This window comes from Pangasianodon hypophthalmus, chromosome 27 (genome assembly GCF_027358585.1).
Source record: "Pangasianodon hypophthalmus isolate fPanHyp1 chromosome 27, fPanHyp1.pri, whole genome shotgun sequence".
NCBI lineage: Eukaryota > Metazoa > Chordata > Actinopteri > Siluriformes > Pangasiidae > Pangasianodon > Pangasianodon hypophthalmus.
This window is the reverse complement of record NC_069736.1, coordinates 11,620,982-11,636,555: the sequence shown is the minus strand read 5'-3', so window position 1 is coordinate 11,636,555 and position 15,574 is coordinate 11,620,982. Positions and strand designations below refer to the sequence as shown.

The 15,574-nt window shown below is 42.4% G+C and overlaps 1 protein-coding gene across 2 annotated transcripts in view; it reads right to left on the bottom strand.

Moving 5' to 3' along the window:
* The window catches only part of ttc33 (tetratricopeptide repeat domain 33), a 57,088-nt gene that overhangs the window by 11,574 nt on the left and 29,940 nt on the right, over positions 1–15,574 (bottom strand). For both annotated transcript variants that reach the window (XM_026921858.3, XM_026921859.3), the window contains exon 3: positions 13,105–13,186. In XM_026921858.3, coding sequence (XP_026777659.1) covers positions 13,105–13,186 — 82 coding nt within the window. The remainder of the gene's footprint in view (positions 1–13,104; positions 13,187–15,574) is intronic.

The window sequence follows — 15,574 nt, the reverse complement described above, 5'->3', positions numbered from 1 at the left end:
AAATATGCTTAGTTTGACTGCTAACTTCACTTTGAACCATCTGTCCACTACAGGTTTTGAGGAAGCAATAAGCAGGCTACCTACTGGCCATTTTCAAGACTCCAGATGGGATATTTCAACCTTGATAACTAGAATACTAATACTAGCAGAAAAAATGCCTATTCAAATAGTTTTAGTTTGTTGGACTCTCTCTGACTCTGCATTGTTTGATTTGTTTGGTACTTGTTAATGTTGATTGTGTGCGTGCATCAAAGACCAATTTCTTACAAGAAATATTACCCATTTTCTGATATTGTAAGTTTGCAATTTTGATCTGAATCATTGCAGTTCTACTATTAGCATCACATGCTAATTGTAATTGTTTTTTTGTTTGTTTATAAACGATTAAACATTTTGCACTATACAACTTGATTTTATACTTGTTTGCATGCACTGGTTACTTCAAGCTGTAAAAATGTTGATGTTTGTTGCATTGTAGTTGTATACTTTGATGCACTTTTGATAACATTTTGAATGCTAAGTGATAGCTAGGCTAAGAAAAAGCTCACCATTGCAGCCTTAAAGATTATATTGCTATACTAGATGGCTTGTTAGTGTTACAACGTTCATAGTGGACTAATTGTCATTTTCATTTCTCTGTTAAATTCTAGAACTACACACAAATGCATCTAAACGCACATCCAGCTAAGTCTGCAACCATTCTCCATGGAAGCGAGCAGAAGACGAGCCATCCATATAATGGTGTGCAACAATAAGCATCTTCTTCGGCTATGATGCAGTCCACCTGTTCTGATGAGCAAGAGATTCTGCCCATTCTGTAGCACCACTCAGCACTATCTGAACCAGTTCTAAAAACTTCTAAAATCTCACAAAGAAGCAAATTGAGAGGTAGATCGGGTCCAATCAGAGGTGTTAAAAATGTGGAAGTGAACACCCACCAGTTGGGTGCACGCTGAAAGCCAAGTGCAAGAAATGTGAGAAATGCCAACTCACTTGACACATATGCTCTGTTAGATGACTGAGCAGGGCATACCTTCAATTCAATTTTATTTGTATAGCGCTTTTAATAATGGACATCATCACAAAACAGCTTTACAGAAATAAATACATTCAAATTAAATCAAAATAAATTGTAAATATGTTAATTTATCCCTAATGAGCAAGCCAGAGGCGACAGTGACAAGGAAAAACTCCCTGAGAACATGTGAGGAAAAAAACTTGAGAGGAACCAAACTCAAAAGGGAACCAATCCTCATCTGCATGATAACGAATAGTCCAATTACAAATAAATCCCTTCTATAACTGTGTACTACATGGACAAATAGTGCAATTGTGCAAATTAAATTCATTACAGTTAATTCATTATAGTTTTCACATGAAGTCCGGTTTGTTGAACCCATCCACTGTCCACTGATGGACACCTGAGTACAAAACTGCTCGCAGCAACCACAGCCCCAAAGCCACCAAAGCAATCACAAAAAGCCTGCACCTTTTGATCATAATAGGCGTGGCAGATCATAAAAGACCTGGTGTCTGTCATCTGGCTTTGCTGAAACATAGAATTGTGTGTCATCAGCATAACAGTGGAAGCTAATACCATGTTTACGAATAATTTTGCCCAGAGGTAGCATATATAAAGAAAAGAGCAGTAGGCCTAAAACAGAGCCTTGCGGAACACCAAACTTTACCTTAGTAGGCGTAGAGAAGTCACCATTTACATCTACAAACTGATAACAATCAGTCAAATAAGACCTTAGCCAGGAGAGTGCCGTTCCCTTAACGTCTACAACATTTTCTAGTCTATCGAGGAGAACAGCATGATCAATGGTGCACTAAGGTCTGCCATCTTGTGCTACGAGGCAGCTCAGCAGCTCAGGCTTCAAGGTACATCTGAAGATCTAACATTGCATACAGTATGACTACTACTACTATTACTAAATACTACTATTTACAGTTTTATTTATTAATAATACTAGGTCAATGCTACTATTGACCTATAAATCACTGAATGGTCTCGGGCCTCAGTACCTGAGTGAACTTTTGTTCTTTTATGATTCACCATACCTACTTAGATCAAAATGTGCGGGCTATTTGTTGGTACCTCAAATAGTGAAGGCTACAGCAGGGGGTAGAGCTTTGTCTTACAAAGCCCCACAGTTATGGAACAGCCTTCCACTTAATGTTCGGGGCTCAGACACATATTTGTTTAGTCAAGCCTTTTGTGAATATTTTTTTCTTAGGTAAAGGAGCAGATATGGAGGGTTCACAGGCAAAGAGTGCTGTGGTGAACTGGGACATTTGGATGCTGTTGCCCCCCCAACTCTTACATGTACACTCAGGTTTGTTGACGGTGAAGTGGCTAGCAACTTTATGTCCCAGGGTGCCCTCATGTCTGTGTACCATCTGGCTCTCCGTTTTAGTTATGTTGTCACAGCTAGTCTTGCCGGAGTCCCTGCTTGCACTCTGCATGCAAAGTACATTATCCTTAACCATTACTGGCCAAAAGTTTACCTAACAATCTCTCTCTCCCTCTCTCCCTGTCTCTCTGTCTCTGTTGAGCAACACATGCTACCCCTGAGATACCAGTGATCCTGACCCCTTCTGCTCTCCGGACCTGCCTGATCCATCCCGATGCCCTACTTCTGGTTGGAGTTCTCATCAGTTGGAGATTGCTCGCTGCTGCTGGGGGTGGCCCCACATAGATTGCCTGAAGATTATTGGGATTGCTGGGGATGGTGCCACTTGGAGGCTGCAGAGATGGCTTGGGGATCTCCTATGGGGAGTTGTACTGTGATGGGTTGGGGCTGCAATTGCTTTGGTGGCTTTAGGGCTGCGGTTGCCCCGAACAGTTTTACTCTCAGGTCTCCATCAGTGGACAGTGGATAGGTTCAACAAACCAGACTTCATGTGAAAACTAATGATTTTACTGGTTGTATAATTGCACTAAATGTCCATATAGTACACAGTTATAGAAGGTATTTATTTATAATTGTACTATCTGTTATAACCCAGATGAGGATGGGTTCCCTTTTGAGTCTGGCTCCTCTCAAGGTTTCTTCCTCATATCATTTCAGGGAGTTCTTCCTTGCCACCATCGCGCCTGGCTTGCTCATTAAATTCAAGGTTCAAGGTTCTTTATTTTTAACATACATTCCACAAATGTTATGTATTAATGTAGTAAAATGTTTTTCTTTAGTGCATCGTCCCACAGTGCAACAGTGATACATAATAAAACAGAATATAATAAAAAACAAATATAATAAAAGCAGAATAGAATAGAATAGAATAGAATAGAATAGAATAGAATCTATTAGACAAAATATAGATGTTATATGTAAAAATATGTTTAGCAGCTTGGAGAAATCTTAGCAGCTTTTAGAGGACATAGTGTGCAAAAGAGTGCAAGAGTTTTTGTTTGTCCATAGTGCAATTGTTTGTGTGTGTGTCTGTGTGTGAGGTAGAGTAATATGCAGACTTCTCAAGTGTCCTCATTCAGTAGCCGGATTGCCTGAGGGTAGAAACTTCTAATGAGTCTCTCTGTGTTGGTCTTCGGGATTCAGTAGCACTTCCCTGATGGGAGCACTGAGAAGAGACTGTTTCCAGGGTGGTGAGAGTCTTTTACGATCGTCCTGGCCCTGGTCTTCCATCGCTGGTAGTAGATGTATGTGATGCAGGGGAGAGAAGTCCTGATGCTCTTCTCCGCTGCCCTCACCACTCTGGACAGCACATTCTGGTCCTTGGCCGTGGTGCCTCCGAACCAGGTGGTGATGCTACCGGTATGAAGATTCTCCACAGCCCCAGTGTAGAAAGCCTTCAACACCCTGTGAGAGACCCAGAACCTGGCCAGACATCGTAGATGGTAGAGACACTGGTGCACTCTTTTCGCCAAGCTGTATGTGTGTAGTCCATGACAGGTATTCTGTGAGATGGACCCCAAGGTATTTGAAGCTGCTCAACCTCTCGACCGTGGCCCTATTGATCAACAGGGGGCCATAATCTCAGTGTTTAAGTCTAGGCTGAAAACATATTTGTTTGGTCAAGCCTTTTGTGAATAGGTTTTTCGATACAGGGGCAGGTCTGGAGGGTTCACAGGCATAGAGTGTTGTGGTGAACTGGGATGTTTGGATGCTGTCGCCCCCCACTCTTACACGTTCACTCAGGTTTGTCAACAGTGGAGTGGCTGGCTGCCTTATGTTCCAGGGAGCCCTCATGTCTGTGTTAGCTTCTGGCTCTCCCTTTTAGTTATGCTGTCATAGCTAGTCATTCTGGAATCCCTGCTTGCACTCTGCATGCAAAGTACATTGCCTTAACCATTAGAGAACAAAAGCTTACCTAACAATCTCTCCCTCTCTCTCTGTCTAGCTACACATGCTACTCCTGAGATGCCAGTGATCCTGACTGGGGGTGGCACCATATGGATTGCCTGAAGAACCATTTGGATTGCTGGGGATGGTGCCACCTGGGGGCTGTGGAGATGGCTTGGGGAGCTGTACTGTAATGCCTTGGGACTGCAATTGCTGTAGTGGCTTTGGGGCTGCAGTTGCCACGAGCACCTTCGTACTCAGGACTCCATCAGTGGACAGTGGATAGATTTTAACCAACCGGACTTCTTGCAAAAACTGTGATGAATTTACTGGTTGCACAATTGCACTATTTGTCCATATAGTACACAATAATAGAAGGGATTTATTTATAATTGCTCTATCCATTGCACCCAGATGAAGATGGGTTCCCTTTTGAGTTTAGTTCCTCTCAAGGTTTCTTCCTTATATTGTCTCAGGGAGTTTTTCCTTGCCACCATCGCCTCTGGCTTGCTCATTAGGGATAAATTCACATATTTACAATATATTTTTTGTGAAACCATTTATTTCTGTAAAGCTGCTTTGTGACAATGTCCATTGTTAAAAGCTCTATACAAATAAAATTGAATTGAATTGAATTGAATTGTAGTTCCTCACCTCCAGTCAATAATCATCTCCTTAGTCTCGGTGACATTCAGGGAGAGATTGTTATTCCGGCACCATGTGGAGAGGATATTCACTTGTCCTAAGTAGGCCTTCTCATCATTGCTGGTGATGGGGCCTACAACCACTGTGTCGTTGGCGAACTTCACCAGCTTGTTGGAGCTCTGTGTGGCCATGCAGTCACTGGTGTAGAGGAAGTACAGCAGGGGGCTGAGGACACAGCCCTGAGGAGCTCCAGTGCTGAGGGTGAGCATGGAGGAGGAGTGGTTTCCCATGCTGATCACCTGGGGGCATCCGGACAGGAAGTCCAGGATACAGTGGCCAATGTAGGAGTTTAGTCCCAGATCCTGGAGCTGCAGAAGTGTGAAGGGATGATGGTGTTAAAGGCGGAGCTGTAATCCACAAAAAGCATCCACACATAGTTTCCTTTCTGGTCCAGGTGGGAGAGGGCAATGTGTAGGGTGTAGTTGATGGCGTCATCTGTGGACCTGTTGGTCCGGTATCCAAACTGTAATGGGTCTAGGCATCTGGGGAGGAGGGAGCAGATGTAGTTTCTAACCAGCCTTTCAAAGCACTTCATCACTATTGAAATGAGTGCTACAAGAAGATAGTCATTCAGGGAGGCAGGACGGGTGGTTTTGGGGACAGGAATGATGGAGGAGGACTTGCAACAAGTGGGGACAACACTCTGGCTGAGGGAGAGGTTAAAAATGGTGGTAAAGACTGGTGCTAGTTTGTTAGCACAGACTTTTAGCACACGTCCAGGGATGTTGTCTGGACCGCATGCTTTTCTGGTGTTAACTTTGTGTAACACCTTCCTCACATCCATTCCTCCTCTCCAGCTAGACCTGATGGTTCATATTCATGGTTGTCCTGGTCTGTGCTGGTAACCTCAAACCATGAGTAGATGTTCAATTTGTTGGCTAGGGAGGCACTGGCATTATTAATGGTGGGGCTCTTGGGTTTGTAGTCTGTAACAGTTTGCAGGTTCTGCCACAGACATCTGGAATGTGCCTGCTCAAACTGGGTCTCGATCTTCTCTCTGTATTTCCTTTCGGCTTCTCTCACCATTTTCCTCAGGTTGTAGGAAGCCACTTTGTATTTATCCATGTTGCTGGTCTGCAGCCCTGCATAGTAGGCAGCTGTGCACTCATTCAGAGCCTTCCACACGAATCGGTCTACCCATGGCTTCTGATTGGGAAAAACCTTTACAGATTGTGTGGGAATAGTCTCTCCTATCAGAAACTCTGTATAACCGAGCACCACTGCTGTGAACTCGCTGATGTCATCAGAGCTGCTTCGGAACATCTCCCAGGCTGCACCCTGCAGCGCGTCTTGTAGAGTGGCTTGTGATTGGTCAGACCAGCACCGCACCTTCCGCCTCACCGGATCTTCCCTCTGCAGCCTTTTTTTATATTTTGGGATTAGTAAAATGGTGGCATGGTCTAACTTACCGAGTGGCTGTGTTTTTATCACCTTATAGCAGTCCCTGTGTTGTGTGTAAAAGTGATCCAGTGTCCTTTCTCCCCGTGTACTGCAGGTTATCCCTCTGGGGTCTGAGGGTGTTTCGGGGCCCTGGAGAAGTTTTGACATGCCCTGACATTTGTGCATTTTTCATTTGCTTATAAAAATATAAATGGCTAAAGTCTGATTACACTGTAATCAACACAAACTGCAATGTCTCCTGACATCAGTCATGTCCTCTGAGCTATTCAGTCATGTAGAGAAACTGTGGCAGCTGGACACAGAAGCAAAAACTGTGGGGACACAGCAAAAACTGTGGCAGCTTTGCTTTACAGAAGCAGAAAGCTGGTAACTTGCTTGAGACAGGATACGGGCCATCGGATACTGGAGGAGAAAAGAGTCAGGACTGAGGCATACAGAATCTTATGGTATGCCACTCCACTCTTGTGAAAAGGGACCTACCTCCATTGGTTTCCCCCAAATAAGCAGCATTAAGCTATCCAAATGACACAGAAAAGTGGCTAGCTAGTGTTCCTGAAGGCGCTGAGGCCTATAATCTAGACATCTGTAGGCTTGTGGAAGCAAACTACGTGAGAAAGATTTATCTGGAGGAAATAGCTGGCAGCACGCAGTGGTACATCCCTCATCACATGGTCCAACATAAGGGGAAGAACAGAACTGCTTTTTCTCCTATAATGGCACCAGCTTGAATGATCACCTGTTACCTAGATCTGTGATGGGTGCCATGCCACCTGTAGCCCTCCTTCTTTTAATGGCCTTAAAAATGTTGTTAAAATATATTTTGAAATATCTAATAAAAATACTACATGCATATTATAAACAATCCCACAGACCTCCTGAAACACTGTTACAGTCCACACTGAGCCTGGAAGATATAAGCACATCAGTGGAACGATATTTCTATGCAGAAGTCTGTTCACAAAGCCTTTGCTCTGTTGATGAGGCAAAGGATCTGGTGGATAAGCTATGCCACCTTCTCACTGAGGGTGGATTTGACTTTCATCACTGGGCTAGCAACTGCCCAAACATCACCAGTGAACTACCGCAAGATTCTAGGCTCTGGTTTAACCAAGACACTGCGGACCCAAAAAAAAATCAATCAACCAAAAAATGTGACTGGAACAACCTAGACTTGCCCCATGACCTCTTGCAAGCATGGCATTCCTTGGCAGCAAAACTTCCACAACTATCCAGAATTATATTGCCAAGGTGCTTCACCACCGGTGGGCCAGATACCTCTATCTATAGCTGTGTTCTGTGTTCTGTGATTAATCTGAAAGGACCTATGGTTCTGTGACATACATTTGCAGAGAAAACAGCAATGGAAATATTCAGGTAGTATTTCTTGCAGGCTGCTCCAGGGTAGCTCCCAAATGACAAGTGACAAGTGCCCAGGTTGGTGTTTTTTGATGCCCTCCCTGGAGCCCAGTTAGCATCCCTCCTGAAAAGAGAGCTTATCCTAGATATCCAATGCTATACCCACTAGACAGACTCAATGACAGTCCTTACATGGCTTCAGTTAGAATCCTGTAAGTTCAAAGCGTTTGTGGACACTAGGATTGCTCAAATCCAGGAGCTAACTGATGCTCAAGCATGACGCTATGTCAACTCACAGAGTAATCCAGTTAGTGACATCACATGAGGCAGGACATTGTTAAAGCTAGCTACTTTCTGACACACTTAGACTAACTAAATACCTATATGAGGATGTTATTTGTGGACTTCAACTCTGTTTGTAACACCAAAATTCCTCACAAACCTATCAATAAACTGAGCAATCTAGGTCCGGGCACATCCTTCTGCCCATGGATAATGGACTTCTGACAGACCACCGTGCATCAGGATTGGAAACCACATCTCCTCCACTCTTATGCTGAATACAGGAACCCTGCAGGGTTGTGTGGTGAGCCCAGTGCTCTTCGCTCTTTATGACTGCACCCCATCCACCCCTCCAATGCCATAATCAGATTTTCTGATGACCCTACTGTAGTAGGACTGATTGCAAATGGTGAAACTGTCTACAGCAAATGATGAAACTGTCTACAGCAATGATTTGGAACACCTGGGAGAGTGGTGCAGGGACAACGACCTGGTCCTTAACACCACCAAGACAAAGGAGATCATCATAGATTTCAGAATGGCTAAGACGACAGACCACCTCCCTTCCACATATTTGCAGTAGCAGTGGAAGGTGTGGGGAGCAAGTCTACATAATGAAAGAGATGACATGGTCCACTAACACCTCTTACCTGATGAAAAAAGGCCCAACATAGACTCTACTTCCACTGAACTTTTGCCACAGCACATTTGAGAGCAATCTCTCCCACTGCATGACTGTGTGGTACGCCAGCTACACAGTCACCAAGGGGACTGTCACCATGTGATGGTGGCGGCTCAGTGGATCATTGGGACTGGCCTCCCAAACCTGAACAGTGTCTATACTAGCTATCTGAAGAGGTGGCTTGTGGCATCAGCAGAGACACCACACACCCTGGACACTTCCTTTTTGATCCGTTACCATCTGGCAAGGGGATTTGATAACACACAGACTACACTGATCGCACATCAGTTCACCAAACTGCTCATTAAACACTATGACAATCAACTTCATCACCCTGGGCATGAGAGGGTATTTGCAGAGATGTGAAAAGACTTCTGGACCCTTAGAGACAGGAGGGCAGTCTGCAAGGTCCAGCACAGCTGACCTGTGTGTCATAATGGCATGGGACAACAGACATTCCACAGATGGCTGACCTGCCCACGTCTAATTTGAGGCTCTTTCGCCCAGCCTTATATTCTACAGGCATTGATTGCTTTGGCCCCTTCCTGATCAGAGTAGGCAGGCAAAATGAAAATTGTTGGGGTATACTGTACATGTACCTTACTACCAAAGCATCAACATCCTTCCAAGTATGGATTCATGATGCCACTATGCCATTTTTTGTCACAAAGAGGAAACCCACATGAAATCCTATATGATCAAGGAACAAATTTCAAGGATGGTGACACTGAACTTCAAGAGACCTTCCTTGCCATCCAGTCATCTCTGAAAGACCAGCTTGCTGCTCAAAAAATCTACTTCTGCTATAATCCAGATAATGCTCCGCACTTCGGCAGCTCATGGGAAAGGGAGATACGCTCAATCAAGGCAGCCCTGTATACTGTAATTCGAGCACAGACTGCCCCTGAAGAAGTGCTAAGGACAGTCTTGGTTGAGATCAAATGCATACTTAACTCCAAGCCCCTTAGGTATATAGATAGATAGATAGATAGATAGATATACTTTATTGATCCCATGAGGGAAATTCTTGTGTTACAGCAGCATGGTCAGTAGCAAGATACAACACGTACACACACAAAATACAAAATATAAAATACAATAAGTTAAATTAAATGTAGTAGTGCAGATATGGAACACAGTTGTAGATTTATCAGATTTACATCATTATTTACATAAGTACACTTGTGAAAACTGGTAGTGAATAATGATGAATATGAAGAACCTTGAGAATGTAGAATATAATGACAGTTTTTTGTAAATGATAGCTTCCTTGTAGTAGTGTAATGTGAAAGTGTTATCATCTGTCACACACAGGTGAGCTGTTGTACAATGTTACGTTATAATGTCCAGTCCAGTCTGTCATTTAAGTGTACACCCAAATACTTGTAGTTGTTAACAATTCCAACATCCTCACCCATGATTGTTATGGGCTTAGTCAAAGTTTTAGTCCTCCTAAAGTCCACCACCATCTCCTTGGTCTTTGTCACATTTAGGAGTAGGTCATTCTTAGTGCACCAGTCCACAAAGTTATCCAGTAGAGTCCTGTACTCCGACCCACTCAGAATGAATGGTTGGATGGTGTTGAAGGCACTGGAAAAATCAAAAAACATGATCCTCACAGTATCACCACTTCCATTCAGGTAAGAGTGAGTATGCTGCAGCAGATAGATGACCGCATCATCCACACCCACATGAGGCTGGTAAGCAAATTGGAGTGGGTCCAGTGCAGGTTTCACCTGTGGCACCAGATGGGTTAAAACTGGTCTCTCCAACACTTTCATGACATGTGACGTCAGGGGAACCGGTCTGAAGTCATTGAGGCCAGATGGGGTGGCTTTCTTAGGTAGTAGATTGTAGATGTGCTTCAGGATACCAGACAGCTGAGTAGCACAGGACTTAAGAACCATGGGACTAATACCATCAGGGCCTGCAGCCTTGCCTTGATCAAGTCTCTCCAGCTGTCTTCTCACCTGGTTGGTCGTCACAGTCAAGTGAGAGGATGTGGTCGGTTCAGTTGAGGAAGGCAGTGGGGGGTTGTGGTCAGGGATACTCAGCAGGGTGTTGTGTTGCTCTAGATGTGTATTTGGTGTCTGCAATGGTTCCTGTGTGGGATGGACCAGCAGGGGGTCCTGTGCTGAACTTGTTAAAAAACACATTCAGTTCGTTGGCACTGTCCAAGCTGCCCCCCTGCTCACGTTCTTTCATGCTGAAGCCTGTGATCTGCTTCAACAGTGCTGTGTATGGCATCGCATGCTGCTGTCTAATCAGTTGACGGTGAGATGTAAACACCGATTATCATGGCGCAGGAGAATTCACGTGGTAAATAATATGGGCGCATACTCACGGCTAAAAGTTCAATGTCCGGGGAGCAGAGATGTTCCGTCACGGTAACATGCCCGGAATTGCACCACCTTTCATTTACGAAAACAGCAATCCCTCCACCTTTCCTCTTACCGCTGAGCGTCGCATCTCTGTCCGCCCGAATGAGATTAAAGCTGGGTACGGAGGCACTGTGGTCAGGGAAGTCCGTATGCAGCCAAGTTTCTGTAAATCACATTAAACTGCTATCCCGGTACTCCCTCTGGGTCCAAATCAGTGCACACAGTTTGTCCATCTTATTTCCCAAGGACCTCACGTTCCCCATGATAACAGATGGGACCGCGGGTTTAAATCTTCTCTTTTTCGCTCTCAGTTTCGCACCAGCTCTGCAACCCTGGCGTCTCTTCCTGAGCTCTGCTGGGATCTTATGCCTGTCTCCGGGAAGAAGCGTTGTTTTGGAGAGCGCTAACAGCTGGTCGCGTGTGTACCTAAACACAATGCCGCTCTGCTGAGCCCAGCTCCCAACCACAAAAAGTGATGAGAACAGCAAAAAGACCATCAAAATGGGAAAAAGGTGTATGTGAAACATGATGAGTGTTATCTAAAACAGAAAAAAAGAGAAAAAACTAGGGGAAAAAGACACAGACAAGTTAAAAAAGTTAAAAAAGCCAAAACTTCACATTTGGCTTGGAGCTGCTGTAACAGGCTGCTGCTCTCACAGCGCCAGGAATAGTTTTCCAATATATATCCTCCAATATTTCAAACCCAGATTCAGTCACTCCAAACAACCTCCTGATGGCATGATTCCTATTTACTGCAAGTAGTACATCCTGAATCAGAGCTACTGAGTCAAAAGAGATGTAAGCACAGCCAAGTCCTGGCAGATCAATTCTGGGCCAGCTTCATCTGTCATTACTTACCATCACTCCAGACTCGCCAGAAGTGGTTGAAGGTGAAAGAGAATTTGGCTTTTGGTACAGTGGTCATGATTTTACACCCTCAGGCCCCAAGGGCCCTTTGGTTCATTGGAACATTCAAGACTGTCTGGTCAGGAGCCAATGGAAAACTAAGGACTGCCACAGACTTGGTGAAGGTTCACAGGTGACTCACAGGTCACAGATATCTCTGGCCAGTTGCGAGATTAATCAGACTACAGGATAGTAGGCTGAGAGCAGCATTAAATGAATATATTTTAAGTGTAAATTGTAAGTTTTAAGTGCCAATGCATTCTCTATAGACAGACTGAATAATGGCAGATTTAAATTTTAAAGAACTATAACCACTTTGGGGTGGGTATATGTGGGAAAGAGTTGCAAAAAACTATTAGCTAATAATAGCTCAAATATGGGTGGAAAGAAATAATAATAATAATAATAATAATAGTTTAATTTATATAGTGTATTTCTCACACCCAAGGTCAATTTTACAATTACAAGCAACAGACAAAAACATTTCAGACAAACAAACAAACTCCTTTAAAAGCTGCCATAATCTAATTTCAGTGGCATAGCTGATCACAGTCCCTCTGAATGCAGCCCACACAGCCCGCATGGCCAAGAGTCACCAGGCACCACTGTGCTGAATGCTGTATCCATTGAGCCGCAGAGCTGCACAAGCTCCACACAAATCTAGCACAGACAAAATCACGAACAGAGAATAGAGCAACCCCGACACCGCTCAGAACGACTACACCAAATTCTCTGCCATCGAAAAGAACAAGGATGCCAAAAGTGATCAGACACAGCACTCCACAGAGAGCAGAGAAGCCTGGGTCTGGAGCTATGCCACAACAGACAAGAAGAAGACAACATCGACTAATGACCAAAAGCTTTAAAACAATAAAACAGAAAACAAACACAAAAAAATTAAATTGAAAGAAAGAGGAAAGAAAAGCAAAAGCACCCTGCAGCTGTTTGTACTATTTTCCCCCCTTTTGGATGATTTAAGGTCCACTGACACCCAGAAACATACAGTAAGCTCTTTATCTTGAGCTTAGCGAAACAAACTTCATATTGAATGTATGTCATTCCTATGTGAATTATGTGAATCTGATACCTGTGATTTCATCTCATAAAGGACAGCTTCTTCTGGAGTCAGCTGAATGGCCTCGTCCCATTTCCTCACCGCTTCCCAGTGTCTGAAGGAAACCACATTTTCATAATTTAAGTTCTGAGCCTCATCACCACATGACTTGTTGACCAGACAAATGATAATCAACTCTAAACTATGCATTGGTCAAGACAGTGCTAAAAAGTATGATTTTAGCTAGTTTTCTAGCACCTAAATAGCAGGAGGATGTGTCCAAATTGCATATTTATATACATACATATACAGTGCCTCCAGAAAGTATTCACCCCCAGTGATTATCTCTCTCTGTATTGTTATATCAAACTTAAGTATATTAGAATAAGTATTTACAAGTCCTCAGAATTATTTAAAAAATATTGCAAGCATTTTTGATTCATTTTGATTCATTGCAACACCAGAACGTTGCTTTGTTGTTGTTTTTTTTTTTACTTTCTATAGTGGGCCAACTTTAATTTAGAAAGGCATCTTTGTAATCATATGCATTTAACTTTGTCAGGATCTATATAAACTGGTTTTTGTTAGCAAAACAAAATATGGTCTTATTGTTATTCAGTTACTGCAACAATAATATAGAATTGATTCCATGCTTATACTATTAAGATGTGATTTGCCTTGAGACCTATCGGTATTTATTTGTTATTGTAGTTATACTTTAAGCATTAGTCAGTTTAGGGATGGTAGGAGAGAAGAAGAGAAAAGTCTTTGCAACGTATTGAAGATGAGCAAATCCTAAGTCTTCATGATGAAAACAGAGAGATACATTGCAAAGATGTAATTGTGCTTATGGGGAGAGGTCTGTATGCCTACTCTTTTTTTTTTTATTATTTATATTTTTTATTGATTTTTAACAACAACAAAAAAGCAGAGCCAGATCAATATACAATCGACACCCACAGCAAACATTTAAACAGAAACAATAATCTCTTAGTATAACGGAATGATCATGGAAAATACAAAGGACAAAACAAAACAAACAAACAAACAAACAAAAAAAAAGTAGGCAGGACTAACGTCATGACTGTTCAAGTAGATCCCACAAGGGGGCCCATATCTGCCAGAATAGCTCAGATTTTTTCTGTAAGTCATACGTAAGTTTTTCCAAAGGAAGAAAATTAGCCACTTGTGCCAAACACATGATGATGACCATAAAATAAGTATACATTTCTTGGCCAGATAAATAATGAAATTTAATAAACAGTTTAAATCAGAAGGAAGATCTAGTGATGTTTTACAATTTAGCAGGTATATAGTTGGAGAAAAAGTAAATTTTCTAGCCAGTATTTTCTGTACCAGATCATGTACAACATTCCAAAAAGTTTTAATTTTCTTACATTCCCAAAATAGGTGCATCAATGTTCCCGTTTCCGAATTACATTTAAAACACAACTGAGATACGTTTGGATATATTTTGTGAAGGCGTACAGGGGTGAGATATGTCCTGTATATGAATTTAAAGTTTTGCTCATGCACAGAAATTGAAGTTGATTTATGAAATACCTCCTCACATATAGAAAGCCATTCATCATCAGTGAATGTTTGGTCAATATCCTTTTCCCAAACCTTTCTTAGAGGATTTAAGGGTGACGAGGCTTCTGATAAAAGGGAGCCATACAGATAAGAAATCTGACCCTTCAACGCTCCTGGGAGAAAGAGACGGTTCTCAATATCAGACATTTCCCAGCGAATTTTACCTTGTCTCATTTCAGATTGAATAAAATGACGTAGCTGGAGAAATTTGAAAAAATCTATTCTAGGAAGTTGATAATCTGATCTAAGTGTCTCAAAAGATTTGAGAACATTATCTGTAAATAAGCTGGCTAAATTAAAAATACCTTTTTCTACCCAGGTCCGAAGGCCAATACTAGCTAACGAAGCAGGGAGATCAGGGTTCAAAATGACTGGGGATTGCATGGTTAAATTCCTGGGGAGATGAAGATATTTTCTAACATCTTCCCAAGCCAAAAGGGTGTTAAATAACAAAAAGTTTTCAACTACTGGCTGGATCTTCTTAAAATTATTAATGAATGGAAGAGGTGTTAGTGTTCGCACATGCAAAGGATTCCATACTGACCCACAGAGAGTCTGTATCATTTGAAAACCATCTGAGCATTTGTTTGATCTGAGCAGCCCAATAATAAAGCTGCATGTTGGGTAAAGATCCGCCTCCACACTCCTTTGGCTTGAGAAGAGAAGTGAACTTGATCCTGGGTTTTTTATTATTCCATATAAACTTACTAATAGCTGCATTCAAACCCTTAAAAAAAGTTATGGTTCAGATAACAGGGTATACACTGAAATAAATAAAGTAAACGAGGAAGTACATTCATTTTAACTGTATTAATTCTTCCAAAAAAAGAAATTGGCAAAGAAGTCCACCTATTCATATCCTGCTTAAGTCTTGTCATTAAGGGTGAATAGTTCTTAAAGAACAAATCCT